Genomic DNA, 19,601 nt, shown 5'->3' with positions numbered 1-19,601 from the left:
ATTAAAAAATATTGGATTAGTAACCCACGAGGGGAAGTAATAAATTGCCGCACAAGTTACGTAGTTACATTTTCTCAAACGTATCGTCGTCTTCAATTAAACCGACTACTGACAAAACCCGCCTTGAGTGTCATACTTATTTGATTGTACCTTGTCGTCATCGACTCACACCAGTAACTAGCGCTTTATAAATTTTTCTCCTGATACTATTTACTTCGTACATGAATCCAAACTATCATAAGTTTCCATAACCTTAAACATTATATTTATACCGAAATTCTTACCGCAAAATACTCGTAATAATTGCCTTGTATTGTTAAGATAGTCTATCATTGTCTTGGAGTTGATTGTATTACATTGTCCGTACTACATTTTATATATTATTTTACCGTTTGACTTCTTAAGACGAGACAATACCCTAAAATATAGTTGGAATCTTAACAACATAAGTGAAGAGGCCATGCATACAAATATGCGACGCGCGGCCCTGTGTGTTGGACAGACCTACGGTTGAATTTGCCATAACAAATCTCTAAAATAAAGTGGGAATCTTAATGACATAAATGACGAAGTCGTGTAAAAATAATATTCAGCGCGCGGCCCGACGTAATGAATGGACCCACGGTCGAATTTGTCCTAGCAGGCTTACAAAATTTATCTTTCCGTGGGGTTTATTGTAATTATTTGTGATGAACATATTATTAAAATTTCCAATTTTTCTAGAGGAATCCCCCGGGAAGTTACTAATTAATTGTATAGAGAATACAATCGGGTGCTTACCGCTAATTTTATGGTTGAAAAACGTTTTAGTTGAATTTTAAAACCGTTTTACATAAAATATTTTTTGTGAGGTACTGTTTTTATCAATTGTAAATATAAATTGCTTTCGTCCGTAGGGATTGCTCTAAAAAATGTATATATTATCGTTACAAATTCGTCGGAGTTATTTAAAATGTTGCCTCGAGAAAACCCCCGTTATTAGGGTCATTTGTCGACTTTAATTACGTTGGACCAACAGTAATTAAATAAAACGTAATATTGTGATTACTACAGAAGTCGTTAATATTTACGCATGCCACGAAAAAAAAACAGAAAAATAAAAAATATTTTCCGGAAAAAAATATTTACTATACAGTTGTTAATCATAGCGATATTTAATAAGTCGATTCGTTTTATTCGAGGGTGACTGCACTTGACATGGTTCGCCAAGTGAGGCGGGTAGCGGGTGGCTGAGGGTGGCATGGGGAGGCTCGTGGCAGGAGAGGGAGACCTGTTGCTAGCCACCCCTTCTTCCCGTTCCCCCCGCCGCCACCTGCCGCCAACCCCTGTAGAAAGTGACACCGGAGAGAGATCCTGCTTCAGTCCGCTCCAGTCCTTCGCCCGCCCCTCTACGGCACGCAGCGCGCCGGGAACGGTGTAAACTCACTTCGACTTTTCCATATTCGCTTCGCCTCAGTTATCGCGTTTTGCCAAATTCGTCTCTAGTTTATTATTAAACAGTTTCGTATTATCCAGCGCTGAAATAAGCCGGGAGAAATATTTACGTTTGGAAATACGTTGTAGCGATCTTTTGTAAACACGGTGGAAGGTCAATATTGACATTTCATAGACGAATACAATACGAGACTACAATGTTTATTTTGTCAACTTGTTGATTTTCAGTAATCGACGGAGTTTCTTGGAGTTTACCATCAAGTAGGTAAAGATATTCTAAGGCGATTATTTAAAAAGACTTTCTCTAAGAAAATATGATTATTTAATATAATTAGTTTCAATTATTAATTACGAACAAGGCTTGTGTAATATTTTATGGACAAGTGTACTTTCCATTTAATTTATTAATTTTATCAACGTTACTTTTTTTTCCAAACATCTAAATTTTATGAAATTAATGATATTACCCCTAATCGTTGGTTCAATTTTATTTAATGTGATTACAAAACTTTGCTTGCGTCGTATAAGTGCATAAACGAACTATAAAACCCTCTCTAAAATTCGTAAGAAAATATTTGAAAAGTCGTGATGTATTTTTTTACTAAAGAGATATTTTTTCAATAATTATAAAAGCTGACGATTTTAAATGACATTTATAAATCGAAATTTACTTAGAAGATGACGTCCTTACGATAAATTAAAAAAATATTACTTGTAAGATAATATTCTATCATTTAAAATCCTTTGTTACAAAACATATTATATAACTACTGTTTTGAACACTATCTACAATTTAGAATTACTTTAAATTAATAACGCTCTCTGTTTCCTAATTGTAGGCAGAAATGAAGAAATTAAATTAATGCATTACATAACATGCTTATATTCTAATGTGTGTTTCTTTAGGAGGAAGGAAATGCTTTTATTGTGCAAAAGTTTGGAGAAATAAGAATCGTGCACATATTTTTATTACGATTATTGTGGTCCACTAATGGCCATATCCTATAACATAATGGTCGAATTCCTTGAAAGAATATTTTCTATTACGACTATAATAACGTGTTTCTTCCGAGGCGTTTGAGGAGTGGTGACATCTCACATCTCACGTCCTTTAAACGGCCGTAGAAATATTTTTATTACAATCATTGATCAAAAGCCTTTTTTTACAACAAAGCAGCGTTAAAATTAAATAACACAGATAACCAAGTAACTACGTTATATAATGTATTTTCATTAAATATATATTTTAATGTGAGGAATAATATTTATACGCAGAAAAATGATTAAATTGTGCTAATTTATTAAAAATTATTGGTAATTCGGTTAAAGACGGGATTGCAGACCGTTTAGTAATAAATTTTAAATAAATTCCAAACATATCGGAACACGTGTTGATGCTCCTGCAATTGCATTTTACGTACAATTACGAAATGCGAAAATATTATGATTTTTATGAACGCGTGTTCCGATATCGTGTTCGTATTTTACTAAAAGCTTATTAGTAAACCTATCGATTCTTTCGTTAAGAGCCTTTAATCCTGTTTTTAACCGGATTTTGAATAATTCGAAGGGATTGTTAATAAAATTGCAACAATTTTAGTAATGTTTTCCGTGAAGGGTTGGTTGATAATTGAAAATACTTTCTTCAGAAAGGAGGTTGTTAATAATATTAATAATAAATTATTCGTAAACCATTAATTGCGTCAGATGTCGAGACATTTTATCATTATAATTTGTAAAACTTAAATATTTTTTTTTTTTATGGAAATTTAATAAAACATTATTCTTCCATTTAGTTTGTATCAACACAACGAAAAGGTGCATTAAATAATAGACAGTTGTTTCAGCTTATTTCTTCTCGCTTATTATTATTAGTTACAAACGCATGCTATATATAATACACACATGGAGAAACATTACTGATAACAAATATTGCTAATTTATCAAAAATCTGGTTAAATTATACGTATTCCTGTTAAAAACGTGACTGTAGGCCTTTAACGAATGAATTGACAAATTTCCTAACGAAGTATTAGTAAAATGCAATTTTATTATGAGTTCAGTGGAACACGTGTTCATAAAAATACTAATATTGTCGAATTTCGTTATAATATTTATGAGGAAAAGGATACCTGCATGAACCCGTGCTCTGATATATTCTGAATGGATTCATATTTACTACGAAATGAATTTCAATCATGTTTTTAACAAGATTTCACTAAATCAGCCAAACTCATTTTCTCCGTGCTTGCCAGTAATGCAAGCCAAATATTTTTTATGAGAAATAATATCAACACGCATACGGAAAAAAATTTAGAAATGATATTTGAGAACCCATTGGATAACAGCACTGCTTATAGAGTTTCACACAAATATATATATATATATATATACATTTCTCATTGATTTTGTAAGAAGTCATGCAGATAACAACGTATAAGATTCTTTAATATTATCTAGCAAGAGGAAACATTTCAAGCAGAGTACAACGGTTCATTATATCGTGTTTGTTTACCTGTTAAAAAAGGAAATTAACGATAGCGAGGAGTTATCATTAAACTAAGGGGAAATTTTTTGTGCTCACCCGTTAACGAAATATTTTCAGATTATATCTTTAGTACTAACTAACTAACTAGGCATTATGCCATTTCCCCACAGAGAGGGAACAATTAGATATTGGCACCCACTCGTGGTTTCATACATATTCTTTCATATTCTAACTATTGAAATAGCCCTATTCGATTTACCTGATCGTCTTTTGCATTGCTCGGGCATCCCTTCGCCTCTTCTAGAATTATTTAATAGTAGCTTCGTTTAAACAAAAGTAGTCTTGACGTGAGAACCGATAGAGGGACCAATCTGCTCATTAAAACGGTTCGGGAAAGGGGTGGGTACCCTCGACTGATATGAAATACTGTTAATTTATTAAAAATCTGGTTAAAGTTTTCATTTTCCTGTTAAAAATGGGACTGCGGACCTAAAATAATGAATTAAAAGAGTTCTCAACAAAGTATCAGTCAAAAGCAAATGTTTTGTGAGGACGGCGGAACACCTGTTCATACAAATATTGATATTGGTACTGACGTACTTATATTGTGGCATTAATTGTTGGCAGATGAATCATTTAAATGCGTTAAATATCGACGGTTAATTTCATTCATCCATTTAAGATATATTTCCAGCTAATAATAAAAACTAATTTTATAAACACCCTAATATAATAGAACTTCCTCCTTCTTCTGGCGCTTGTAAAGTTAGATTGTTAATGTAAATTTTTACTTATAAGTTTCTACATATGTAAATATATATTTTATTAAGATAGTAGTTATAGGCCTTAGTCGTAAGTATCTAGATATAAGTCTCAGACGTAAGTCACTAGTTTTAAGTCAGTAGTTCTATTGTTAACTATTTTCAGAAATATATTTGTTCAGCGCCCTTGAGGTGATTTCTCACGAAAACGGCGCTATATAAATTAGCCAAATATTATTATTATTATTCCATCATCATATTTATTTGGAAAAGAACACGTGTTCTCGAAACATTCTGAATGACTAATATTTTATCATCATTTCGCATGCTGTCACTTTTTTAAAAAGATAATTTTCTTTGTTTTGATGAAAAATATGTTTTAATATTCTCTTTAATATGAAATATTATGAAGAGAACATTGAATTATAACATTACTTTGAGGCTAAAAAAGCTGAGCGAAGAGCAATATTGACATTCAATTGCCTTGTTAATATGTACATAAAGTAATTTCAAAACAAAGTTGATTTTTGGGCAATGAAAGAGAATCCAATTAATTTCATCTGCCCCACTTATTCATGTTCAAATACCACAGCCTCGCGCGAGATTCGGTATTCAGCATTCAGCATTCAAGCCTTGAAATTTAACATTTACGAGAATTTTTATTTTGCATTCAAACATTTTATGAGTTTTGTTTATTTATTTATTGGTTGAAAGTTGTTGGTGGTTATTTGAAGCGTCATGTCATGTTGCAAGCTTGACCGGGCAAATTTGGAAATTAAGTTATTCGAGTTGTGGTTTGGACAACATCAAAACATATTTTGTCGAAAAAGATAAGACAAGCAACTTATTGGAGAGTAGAGGTGATCACATATAGAAGATACAGAGGGCGAGTCAGTTCATTGAGATTAGTTTAAGTACTGTTAACATAGTTTCGCGATGGAAGAAAAATATAAAAATTAAGGCAATTCCATACGTAGTAATGCAAAATCATGTGTTATTGGTATGAAAATTTAGTCGCCTAGAAATGTTTCAGATGCTTTAATTAAATACTGCGAGTAGAATACATCTTGGCCTTTGAAATAATCGAGTATTTTTTAGATAAGTCTTTCTATAGCCCAGAAAAAAATAATGTATAAGGCCTATGAAAACTGCTTTAAAGTTCAAAATCTCCTACTTACGAACCCATTTTCGGTTATGATTTTATTGCATAATGTGGCAAATTAAGGTATTTATAAAAAAATCGAAAAAAAAATTAAATATTTATGCCTGAACATCCACAAAATAAAATAAAAGGCACTTTTTGGCCATGTTTTTTTCTAGCATAAATCAAAACAGGCAGATGGTGTTAAGCGGGAATTTGAACCCTGGTTGTTATTGATAGCGGCTCAATTTAAAATATTACAGGACGTAGTGCATTGCCTTAAGAGACTTTTATAAAAAACATAGCACACTTTTTTTCCTTCACTGACTGACTCGGCTGATCGCACTGACCGAGTGGAGAGCGAGTGAAGCGCCGAGTTAAGTATGCAGGTGGAGGAGTACTTACTCGACTGGTTCAATCCCCTGCTACTAGGCAGAGTACTGACTAGAGTGATCACATTAGTCTCGGCCGAGAACTCGGCCGTTGTAATTCAGGCATTTGAGCAATTTCTATGATCAGAGAAATAAAAATGTATAAAACCTAGTTCGACCATAGAAATATTGATATATAACAATTTACAGATATGTTTTATAATAATGTATCGATTAATATTACATTCGCATAAATATAAGCAAATATTTTACAAATCGAGTAAATCAGTAAAATTCGAATAATCGAATCACCCCGGAATAGACACTTTGATTTGCTCCACATCCGACGTAAGTTGGTTGTGGAAGTTTTGGTTTACGGATCGTTTATTAGTTAGTTGACTAAGTGGGTTTAATATTATATTCATGTAGTAATTCGCACAATCCAATATCACAAAGTATATTTAATTGTTTTGTGGTTCATTAAAAAATTAACTAGTGGCTGACCTAGATTATATATTTATTTGAATTCAGCATACAATAAATAATGATTATTGATTCCACGAACCTAAATTTCCGATGAACTTTAATTCAACTAGCGAAATCAACTGAGGCTTTGCGTAAATAAATTAATTAATAAACACTAAAAACACCGCTTTTCACTAGAATGGATTTAGAAAATCTACAACAGTTTGGTTTTGTTCTTTGAAGAAGTTCAAATACTTAAAAATATAATGGAATTCCCTTTTTATCTCTTCTTTCTCTGGAAAGTTCAACTGGGACTCTATCCCCATCCAATTAGAAATGCTGATTAGGAAGGTTCTTCAAATTATAAAAAAGAAGCATAATCTCTTGTTCGTGACCCGTGAGAACCGAATCAAATCCTTTGAGGATAACTGAAATAAATGCAAAAAACTATCTTTCATTTGTCTACCTAATAAAGGATATTGACTCTGTATTTAAAAAAAATACCATATTATATCATAATAAAATCACATAGATAATGTATTTTATTTTATTAAATTTATGTACCCCGCTAAAGCTTGGTATAACGCTAGTTTAATCTTCATTCTGACCATACATACTGGGTGTTAACGGACGTACATACTTGACTTGCATTAACCAATAATTCCGGACATCATTTGGAGAAAAAAAAGTTATTTAATTTTTGATCTCTAGTGTACAAAAACGAAAAATAATGTCAGGAATCACTGGTTAAAGTAATTCAATGATGTCCCTTAACACTCCTTATAAAGAAGAGTGTCTGCGGTTTTGTTTTTGTACAAATATACAGTTTTATTTCGAGATTGATGCAATTTTGCACATTTGACTTTCAAAGATGACTGTTTTCATAATTTATCTAAAAACAATCCAATCCGTTTTTCGCACCCTTTAAAAATAAATTTGGATACTTCTCTATGAAATTTTCCACATTCGAGGTTCAAAATAAGAGGCAAATTATTGGCTGCATCTCTGATTTTGATAATCCTCGCGTAAAACCCGGGCAACGCATGGGAAATTCGGCTAGCTTGAAAAAACCTCGCGTAAAATCCGGTAACGCAGAGGAAGTAGGCCTAGCTTGAAAAACCTCGCAAAAAAACAGGGCAATATTATTATATATTTGTACATCCTTTGAGGTGATTTTGCACAAAAACGGCGCTATATAAATCATAAAAATATTATATATATATATATAATATTATATATTATATTATTATATATATATATATATATATTATATATATTATTATAAATATTATATTTATCCCCTCTCGTACTATGTTGATCTCGCGCGACGGTACGCCAGGTATATGTTGATCCGTTTGCATGTGTTGATCCACCCCGGATATGTTGATCCACTACCCAAGCTGGCATACATATGTAAATCCCTACAGATCAACTTGTGTCACCGAGATTTAGCTGTAAGCCACGCCCATTTTTCGGTCGCATATACATTTTACACGATTTATTTTGTTGATCTATATATTTCTGACAAACTTGACCGCTTGCATGTGTTGTAACTTGTAACCGCCAATTTCGCGCGCGTTGTGGTACTTTTTAGATTCCGTTAGAACATCCATATTCTATGAAAATGACTCTGTACTTAAAGAGGATAGACTGCCTCACGTCTTTCAAAAACTTTCAAAAACGTCAAATCCATGCTTAAAAAATCTTTTGAACTTGATTAAACAAAAATGTAACTTTAATGCATCATTTACTACGTTTCGTGACTTAGCAGGGGTGCCCGGGTTCATGGGGTGAGATTTGTCTAAGTCATTTTATAAGAGAAATTTTGAACATTGATTGAATAAAATTTTATTTTAATGTAATCTTTTACCATCTCTCCCGACGTAAGTTTCTTGTAATGATTAAGTTGAAACAAAGCGTAATATCCATAATATGTGCCTATTAAAATTGCGGTGATTAGATTGGTGGGAATTTAATTTTTCAAATTTTAAATTGAAATTGCTGAAAAATTTATTCCAATTTGTTTTTTACTAAACATGGCTAAAGTCATTTCAAGCACCGATTCCAACCAACGATGTTTTAGTATATGTTCGTCAATCAACAGGAGCCATAATGTCTGTACATCAGAGCCCTCGAGAATTATTACAATTATGTGTACCGCCGCCCCGGGAGCCATTTATTAGATAACCAATACACCTACCATTAGTCACCGCCAACGATTTAGCGAGATAGTTGTTTATTTTTTGTATTTTTTTACATCGTCTCCACACAGGAGGCCCTAAGGAAAATCGTAACCCTCAAGGCCTATGTCATCTTTGTGAATGCTGTGTTGGGGGTATTTTGAAAGAAAGGAAGGTCAGTGAGTTCTGGGAAGGAAATAGGTATGGATGGATGGGTAGTATTCTGGGGGTCAGTGTGTTCGAGTGATAAACATAAGATTCCAACTCTCCTACTGCGTTGCAAGGCGATGCGTTGAAAGAGGATTAATCGATCCGGCCCACCACGCATTTGGTAGGCAAGCGCATCCGCCGCCAAGAACCGAACAAACCTCACCCCATAAACCCGGGCACTCCTGCTAAGTCACCAAACATATCAAACTACTTGAGGTGGCTCTCGACTAGCAATCCGAAGGTCGCGGGTTCAAATAAATTTTATTAAAATTCATTTGCACTATTTTACAATTAGTGTTTGGTTATATCTGAATAGCCAGGTACTCTCCCACCTTCCTCCTCGTCATCTCCTTTGAGGATGCCATAGTCTCACTGGCTCCAGACGGAAGTTTTTGTAAGTCTCCATATTCAAATTCGGCGGTATGATTTTTTTATGTGACACCTCTCACTAGAGCGCCCTTGTCTTTACACGTTAAATACATAGAAACTATGTCGCCAACCGGTTGGGCAGCGTTATGAGGCGGGTTAAGGTAGGGGCTGTAGGAATGAATTTATTAATGCTGGTCTTAAAGAGGCGCGAATTATATGGACGAGGAAAAACAGATGCTGATAGCTCGTTCCACATGCGAGCCGACTTACGGTAAAACGAGTCGGAGAAACGACCCGTTCATTCATAGATAACATCAACTTTACTGTGAACCTGTGTTCCGCTCGTGTCCGTCGAGTATCACGCACGTGCACGGTGCACCGGGGATCAATGCTGCTAGCTTCTTTTAACAGGCTCTTATAAAATACCTGTAGAATAGACACAGCATACGCACATTTCGTCATACATGATTTTACTGCACATATGCCTCAGGGATTTCATTTCTACAGTATTCTGTCTACTTTCAGCCTTCTTCTGCCAATTCCATGCCTCATTTCCATATATTAGGGTAGGTACCAGCACTCCATTGTGGACTGCTAGCTTCGCTTCTTTGGACAGTTTTTAGTTAGCTCCAACCGTGTCCAATCATCCATTAATTACCCATTATAACCAAGAACCCGGCCTCCCCTACTAAGTCACGAAGCGTAATCAGGAGAGATGGTAAAAGATACAGGTTCAAAATTTCCTACATAACATTATTCCTTTTGCCGCCATTTTGGATTTTTATGGTCGAAAGGTATCCCTCAACCAGTTTCTTTCGATCCGGCCCGCCACGCAGTAGATGGGAAAACGCATCCGCCGCCAGGACTTAGACAAACCTCACCCTATGAACCCGTGTACCCCTGCTAAGTTATGAATTTTTTATGGATTTGTTTTTGCGAAATTTTCGTTTCAATCTAAATACGCATACATTTCTTATAAACAATTCAAGAAACACACGTCATTTTGATTTGAAACGGTACCATCTCACAGTCATTTCATGCGATATTCGACTCTAGAGACTAATACTTTGAGTTCAATATCACAAAAGATTACGGAATCACATAAAACCTTGTGATGAACAGTCCACCGATTGCCCCTTGATTGGTTCATTTAGTAAAACCATATATAGGGACACAGATCAACTTTGTCTAATAACTTCTTACCTGGATCAACATACTACGGGAATAGATCAATATATATGAGATCAACAAAATCTTTTGAACTTGATTAAACAAAAATGTAACTTTAATGCATCATTTACTACGTTTCGTGACTTAGCAGGGGTGCCCGGGTTCATGGGGTGAGATTTGTCTAAGTCATTTTATAAGAGAAATTTTGAACATTGATTGAATAAAATTTTATTTTAATGTATATTTTACCATTTCTCCCGACGTAAGTTTCTTGTAATGATTAAGTTGAAACAAAGCGTAATATCCATAATATGTGCCTATTAAAATTGCGGCGATTAGATTGGTGAGAATTAAATTTTTCAAATTTTAAATTATGATTGCTAAAAAATTTATTCTAATTTGTTTATTACTAAACATGGCTAAAGTCATTTCAAGCTACGATTCCAACCAACGATGTTTTAGTATATGTTCGTCAATCAACAGGAGCCATAATGTCTGTACATCAGAGCCCTCGAGAACTATTACAATTATGTGTACCGCCGCCCCGGGAACCATTTATTAGATAACCAACACCCCTACCATAGGTCACCGCCAACGTTTAGCGAGATTGTTGTTTATTTCTTATATTTTTTACATCTTATCCACACAGGAGGCCCTGAGGAAAATCGTAACCCTCAGGGCCTATGTCATCTTTGTGAATGCTGTGCTGGGGGAATTTTGAAGGAAACGAAGGAGAGTGAGTTCTGGGAAGTAAATAGGTTTGATGGGTGGGTAGTAATCTGGGGTTCAGTGTGTTCGAGTGATATACATAAGAATCTAACTCTCCTACTGCGTTGCAAGGCGATGCGTTGAAAGAGGACTAATCGATCCGGCCCACCACGCAGTTATTAGGCAGGCGCATCCGCCGCCAAGCCCCTCACATACCTCACCCCATAAACTCGGGCACTCCTGATAAGTCACCAAACATATCAAACAACTTGGGGAGACCTATGGCAGAAGTGTGGGTTATCAAATAAATGGTTCCCGGGGCGGCGGTACACATACCCTCCTCCCAAATTGTGATAAACTTCTACTTTCAAATGTAAAACATAATTTAAAACGTATCTAAATGACGGCCTCCGTTATCGAGGGGTAAGGCTATCGACTAGCAATCCGAAGGTCGCGGGCTCAAATAAATTTTACTAAAATAAATTTGTACTATTTTACAATTAGTGTTTGGCAACCAGATCTGAATAGCCAGGTACTCTCCCAACTTTCTCCCCGTCATCTCCTTCGAGGTTCACAATATCTTCAGTCTCACAACAACCCCAATTGGGGATGCCATAGTCTCACTGGCTCCAGACGGTAGCAGTTGGGACTCTGGTGCGATATTGCACCAGATATACCATCAACTTATTTTACCGTACATATGCCTCAAGGATCTCATTTCTACAGTATTCAGTCTACTTTCAGCCTTCTTCTGCCAGTTCCATGCCTCACTTCCGTATATTAGGGTAGGTACCAGCACTCCATTGTGGACTGCTAGCATCGCTTCTTTGGACAGTTTTTTGTTAGCTCCAACCTCGTCCAATCATCCATTAATTACCCATTATAACCAAGAACCCGGCCACCCCTACTAAGTCACGAAGCGTAATCAGGAGAGATGGTAATAGATGCAAGTTCAAAATTTCCCATATAACATTATGCCTTTTGCCGCCATTTTGGATTTTGATGGTCAAAAGGTATCCCTCAACCAGTCTCTTTCGATCCGGCCCGCCACGCAGTAGGTATTTTTTATGGATTTGATTTTTGCGAAAGTTTCGTTTCAATCTGAATACGCATACATTTCTTATAAACAATTCAAGCAACATATATTAGGGTAGGTACCAGCACTCCATTGTGGACTGCTAGCTTCGCTTCTTTGGACAGTTTTTAGTTAGCTCCAACCGTGTCCAATCATCCATTAATTACCCATTATAACCAAGAACCCGGCCTCCCCTACTAAGTCACGAAGCGTAATCAGGAGAGATGGTAAAAGATACAGGTTCAAAATTTCCTACATAACATTATTCCTTTTGCCGCCATTTTGGATTTTTATGGTCGAAAGGTATCCCTCAACCAGTTTATTTCGATCCGGCCCGCCACGCAGTAGATGGGAAAACGCATCCGCCGCCAGGACCTAGACAAACCTCACCCTATGAACCCGTGTACCCCTGCTAAGTTATGATTTTTTTATGGATTTGTTTTTGCGAAATTTTCGTTTCGATCTAAATACGCATACATTTCTTATAAACAATTCAAGCAACACACGTCATTTTGATTTGAAACGGTACCATTTCACAGTCATTTCATGCGATATTCGACTCTAGAGACTAATACTTTGAGTTCAATATCACAAAAGATTACGGAATCACATAAAACCTTGTGATGAACAGTCCACCGATTGCCCCTTGATTGGTTCATTTAGTTAAACCATATATAGGGACACAGATCAACTTTGTCTAATAACTTCTTACCTGGATCAACATACTACGGGAATAGATCAATATATATGAGATCAACATAAGTATGCCAATTTGGGTAGATCAACATACTACGGGAATAGATCAATATATATGAGATCAACATAAGTATGCCAATTTGGGTAGATCAACATAAATTATGCATCCGATTTCCATACAAATTTTGAAAATTTTACTAACAGTATATCAAATGGTTTTTCTGGCAAACTGGCAACATTGATAATTATTGTACCACTGTTGTCAATTCATTCAGATGTATTCCATAATAGCCAAGTTATATGGTGTTAAAGGTGGATCAACTTAGTCTAACAACTTCTTACTGGATCAACATAATACGGGAAGAGGACAATATATATATATATATATATATATATTAGGATATCCCAAAAAAATTAAAGTTGTTATTTTTGAACGCATACCCTCTAATTTTGTTTTAATAATGACAAAACACTTATTAAAAAAAAACTTTTACTTTGGACAACTGCAAACCGTGCCAACTTGCATCGAAAGATGTTAGTACTTGTACATTAAGACGCCAGCGAGCAAACGTGTTGATGAGCTTGTAGTAACTTGCTATTTTGTTAGTAAACGAAAATTACTCGTTCAGGCAAGATGTTGTCAGATTTATGCACTTCTAAAAAGAGTATATTTTTAATAGGAGTCGTAAAACACCAAATATCGGGTCAAATACTGTCAATATATACCAAATATAGCCATAGTTGGTATTAAAAGCTGTGTTTGAAGTAAAAATCAGTCAAGTGACTACAAGCCCTGACATACCACTCTTCAAAAAGTTTCGAGATAACTATAAAAATGTTGATCCCGAAAAAATTCAGTGCTACAGAGAAAATCTCACATTGCACCTAACCGTTTCCGAAATCGATGATTTGCTTGACTTTTACCGTACTGCACTGACAACAAAAATACTTGGAGATGACTATTGAGAGTTTTTAGAGCTCTGTGTGATAGTTTTAGGAGGAGATACAGCGAGAAAATTTAATATTCGGCCTCCAGGTGCTCGATGGATGGCAGAGGCGCTTTATTCCTTGAAAATATCATTAATTTGTGCGCAATTTCAAATTACCGGTAAGGATAAGGCAGCACTTTTAGACGTTTGCCTGTTCATAGTAACATTCTATGTCAAGCCATGGCTTCAATGTATTATAGCAGTTAAAGCACCTTACCAGGACTTGTGCTTTTTGAAATCGATGAAGGCTTAAGAAAAAATTGATGAAAACATCTCAATGGCAGCTTTATTTCTGTTCAGTAAGCAGTTATGGTATTTGACCGATGAAGGATCTATTTTATCGCTGTTTGACGACGCTGTGGATCAAACAACTAAAATAAAAATGCACGAAATATCAAAAAAATAATTTATCAACCCACGACAAACGTTACATCCCATCGAAGGAAGATCTTGATGGTAAATTTTATGGTAAGTTTATTAAGTAGTTTAAATTATGTTTTGTATTGAGGTTTTTGTTCATATCATAATTTAGTGACTTTTGTTTCAGAGAAAAATATTTACGACTTCATTTCAGTCAAGAGCAAGTATTTGTTTGAACGTCTGAAAACAGATGCCAGTTTTCTTAACGAATTCCCTACGATGTGGTCAAATAATGCTTCGTATCAAGAAGTCAGAAAGAAGGTGTCGCCGCTGAGGGTAGTGAATGATACAGCTGAAAGAACTGTTAAGTTAATTCAAGATTTTCATGGCTAAATCTCACGGTCGAAGAGGAACAAAAATATTTTTTGTTACGATGCGCTCAGGAACACCGAAAGATTTATCCTGACTGTAAAAAACAAACTATGAAGAAAAAATTTAATCAATAAACCATTTTTAAATATAAAATACTACATAATTGAACATTTGTGCATTTTTAAATTTTATTTATCCGACAAAAATTAAAGTTGAAAATCCTTCCATATTAACTCTGTACCATATGTTTGGCATCAAGTCGGCACGGGTTGCCGGTGATTAATCAAAATAATATTTAATATATGAGTTATTGGGATCAAATGGAATAAAATAAGAGGGTATGCATATTAAAATTCATGAAAAAAAAATCTTCCTTATGTCCTGGGACACCCTAATATATATATATATATATATATATATATATATATATATATATATATATTTTTTTTTATTTTTTATTAACGCAGCTTGAAAAAATGCTTTAATAATATTTTCATTCTTCCTCGAATGAATTTATTTATTTCAAGTGGATTGGCAGAGAGAACGGACCACCGAACAACTCTACCTTGGCACACACTCCTTGCCTCATTCACATTCATACATCGTCTCATACATACTCTTCTATTATTCTAACTCTTGACATGACCCTACTCCAGTATTCGATTCACTTAAGCGTCCCCGACTTCTTATACCATGTTAGAATAAATGAAATAATGTTATTTTAAAACAATAATAGGTTTCTAAGGAATTTTTATGTTCTCACACAACACTACTGACGTTGCGCGTTATCACTATTTTAAACATGCAGGTCTTTCATTGTGCTGCATTACCATTCCGTTTTGCAACTCATCTTCTGCTCCTCTCCTACTGTACCCTTTGTTCCATTTCTATTTCAGTTTAAGAGAAAACTCCTGTTAGTGTAAATGTCACCCGTGAAGTCTTCTATTATTTACGCACACAAAGCACTTCCATCGCCAGGTGTATGCAGTGGTGAGAGATTGAAAGGTAGAACCATTGATATCTTTTTCAATACAAACGGCCCCACATTTGTCATAAACATAAATATTATTTTATAATCGAAGACAATTTTATCGATTCCTAAACGAAAATTTGAAACAGAAAAAGATACGGTCACATCCAGGACTTGAACCCAGAAAGTTAAATATTAAAATTATTGTATTCAATAATTAAATATTCCAATATGAGTTTTTACTCATTAAGTTATACCAAATATTAAAAAATTTTTTTTTTGAATTAACACTCGCACTTTGATTTCGCTGGGTGAAAATACTTTTTGGGGCATAGATAGTTAGAATTAAAAAAATATGTATAATTTTTATTAATATTATTATTTTATTTTTTATATGACACCTCACAAGAGTGCCCCTGTCTATACAGTGAAATAAATACTAAAGAGGTTTTATATATTTATTTCAATAGAGTGTTGAGTAAAGCCCCGTTTATATTACGGCCTCAGTTAATTACGCGAAATAAAATAGTGTTTTGAAACATTTTTACATATTTATTTCCTATTTTTATACGTTGCTTTTACATTGGGTACATTGAAATGTTTACAATTTTTTACATAAGGTATATAAAAAAATAATTTCTTTCATTTTCATGGATAAAAATTGGATAACAATAAAAATAATAATAAACTGAAATTATATCAAATAATACCTTGATATAAAAAAAATGATTTTGTTACATTAAAAATGAGGATTAATTTGCTAAACTACGTAGTTGAGGAATTGGCGAGTTTGATACATATTTTTTTGTGAATGTTGATATTGAAATAGGTTCTTATGCTTATTATGTCGAGTAGGTACTCTTAAATTGACTAGACTAATGTTAAAAACTTAGGTTATTTTAAACCAATTAACCTTTATGTTTAAATGTAAGCACTCAAAAATACACACTTTGTAGTCTGCAAACGCAAGGAATACTACGAAAGATTTCGCTGTACATTCTATACCGGTAGCTTGGAAAATGTTCTCAGACCATAGACTCGAAAAAAAGTCAACAAAAAGTACATTTAGTTGGTGCATGTTTTTAACGAAAATTGCTTTTTTTACCAAAGGCGTTTTTTTGGCATCGTATTTCGTCATTATCCGAATCAAAACTAATAAATCTAAAATTTGATCGTATTATGAATATGTTTGGAAATCTTATTTTTCAAATTTCTGATTATACTCATCACTAGTTCGTAGCTTCTGAAGCTATCGTCTTATTCATATTTTCTAAAATATAAGCTATACGACCCCATCTCGTGTGTTCAACATCGCTGGGCTGGAGTTGAAAGATAAACAATGTAACGTAGCGAATGTGTATCCGGATGAGAGAATTTGATAGTTTTGCAGCTCGCTTGGTTCCTTTGTAGATTTAACTCTCAGTCGCAGTCTAAGTTTAAAATCACAAAATAAAGATACCTCTTGATACTGACAGTAAAAATACAGTATTTTTTTGTGAAACGAAAATACGGTGTGTCTAACAGACTAAAAAAGAACTATATATTTTCAATATAACTTTTAATAAGTTGAGAAGCTACCTACATTCCTAATGATTTTGTTAATAAAATACAAAGAACGATTTTCTTCTAAAATTATAGTTCCTGTACCATTTTGATAGTTGCTGTGCAATGATTATTCTTGTATAATGATGATTCTTGTACAGTGTTGATTTCTTTACATTGATGATTCTTGTACAAGGATGTTCTTATACATATACAACGTATAACAAAGATATTGTTTTGCAACAATGAATCTTTAAAAAAAATTTTATTTATTGATGTTTCTTGCACAATGATGATTCTTGTGCAATTATGATATTTTACATTGATTCTTTTACAAAGATGATTCTTGAACATTCGTGTACAGTAATGATTCTTATACGGATGTAAGGATGATTTTTTGTAAATCCCTCTTTTTGCAAATATCATCCGTAATTTTTATACGTATTAAATTTTAGTTTGTAATATATTAGAAATTTTATTAAAAATATTATTATTAATAAAATAAATGATTTTTTCCATTTATGATGGTACAGTACCCTTTTGATTCATGCTCAATGATTCTAGTACCTACAATGATTAGAATACCATGCATTTTGATTCATGTTCAATGATTCTGTACCTACAATGATTAGATTACAGCATTTTGATTCATGTTCAATGATTCTGTACCTACAATGATTAGATTACAGCATTTTGATTCATGCTCTATGATTCTAGTAATTACAATGATTAGAATCAGAGTGACAGAAGAAAGTTTTTTTCTTCTGTCACTCATACTACGTTCAATCTTTACTTTCGCGTATATAATGTAGGCTTCTATAATGTAACCTTTTATTCAATTACATTATGGATGTTCCGGCGTCCGACACAAACCTAAAAGTAAGTTCCCACAATGTTCAACCTGTAAATGTCAAAAGTCAACATTATTTGTCAAGACAGGAGTTTCTTTGTAGCTCTCTGACAAACATTTCCTCTTAACTCATTGATTCTTCGTAGCCGATAGGAGGAAAGATCGTCAAACTTCAAACAAAGTAGGGACTCGAATGCTTCCAGAGGGAAAAAAACAATTTCCGTCGTAACTACTTGAAACTTGTTAAAACGGAACAAAAACTAATCGATTTTAGATCTAAATGCCTTGAGTTTTCACGACTTTGATGTTTGTTAGGCGCCGTTAAACGAAAAACAATATTTACATTAAATTACAAGATAGTACCTCCGATACCGAGGGAGTAATCGATTTTTGAGATAATGATGTTGAAACCTCGAATACTTTTCTATTTAAAAAAATAGATTATGACAACTTAAAATGCATTATAAATAAGGAACTTCAGAAGCAAAATAAAATAGTAAATGGGTCATATTTTGGCTTTCGGTACGTTGTCAATGTATTAATAATATGTATACATACGACATACATCGTTGAATGCGTTAGAATTTTTAATGTGATGTCTACGTGAACAACAGTAAATACACCAAAAGCAAGATGTTTTCTCTTATTCTTTTGAATAGTTACTGTTTTAAAAAATTTACTCAAAAATATAATATATTTTTATTGTGAAGAAATTATCGCCTGCGACCGTATGCGTTATCACTATAATTAAAATATTTTATTACACATTTCAACATAGTAATTTTAACAAAATAAAATACACGTAAAGTATTCAATTACGACAATGGCATGCTTGAAGTGCTTTTCTCAAAACCAAATTATTGAAATGTTATTGTCTCTAGGAGTTGTGAATATATTACAAAAAAAACTTTTGACTTGAAGGTGAATTTATCAAAGAAAAAGAAATCTTAATTTAAGTGCAAAACGGAATTGATAAAAGAACAAAAGTAGTGATTTTACATACTTTCATCGAAATATAATAGTTCAGTGCTTCGAGTAATAATGTTGTGTGATCGGTAGTTGGTAGTTGGTAGTTGGTAGTGGGTAGTGGGTAGTTGCGATGAGTGGTTTGGGGCCCGCGGGCTGCTGGGTGGCCCACCGCCGCCTCGAGAGTTGGGCCAGGGCGGCCCGGGAGCGCTCGTGCTCCGCTTCCTCGGGACCCGCTACCAGCTCCACTGACAGTCTCGGAGAGGTAAGAAACACCCGTGATTTTAATGTTTACCCGAAATGTTCAATTATGCCAGGATAACTTAGGTAAGATTAACAACTGTACTTACGACGCATTTGTCAACTCAAGGCTGACTAGTTGAGTCCACAAAGTAGAGGAAAGCGCTCCAGCTTTATAATAACATTCTGGGAGAGGTAAACCTAACTATTCTTTACTGAGCACAAGAGGTAAGAAAATTTATTA

At 34.1% G+C, this 19,601-nt stretch overlaps 1 protein-coding gene across 1 annotated transcript in view; it reads left to right on the top strand.

Annotated features, from left to right (window-relative positions):
- The first annotated feature begins 1,385 nt into the window (after positions 1-1,385).
- Sytbeta (Synaptotagmin beta) overlaps positions 1,386-19,601 on the top strand; it is a 66,530-nt gene continuing 48,314 nt past the window's right edge. The window contains 2 exon segments of the mRNA XM_089632268.1: positions 1,386-1,699; positions 19,033-19,382. Of these exon segments, the coding sequence (XP_089488394.1) occupies positions 19,251-19,382 (132 nt within the window). The 5' untranslated portion in view covers positions 1,386-1,699; positions 19,033-19,250.

This window comes from Hesperophylax consimilis, chromosome 5, assembly GCF_061612785.1.
Source record: "Hesperophylax consimilis isolate HC1 chromosome 5, BYU_Hcon_1.0, whole genome shotgun sequence".
In the NCBI taxonomy this organism is placed as follows: Eukaryota; Metazoa; Arthropoda; class Insecta; order Trichoptera; family Limnephilidae; genus Hesperophylax; species Hesperophylax consimilis.
Note: the sequence above shows the minus strand (reverse complement) of the source record. Positions and strands in the feature narration are given on the sequence as shown.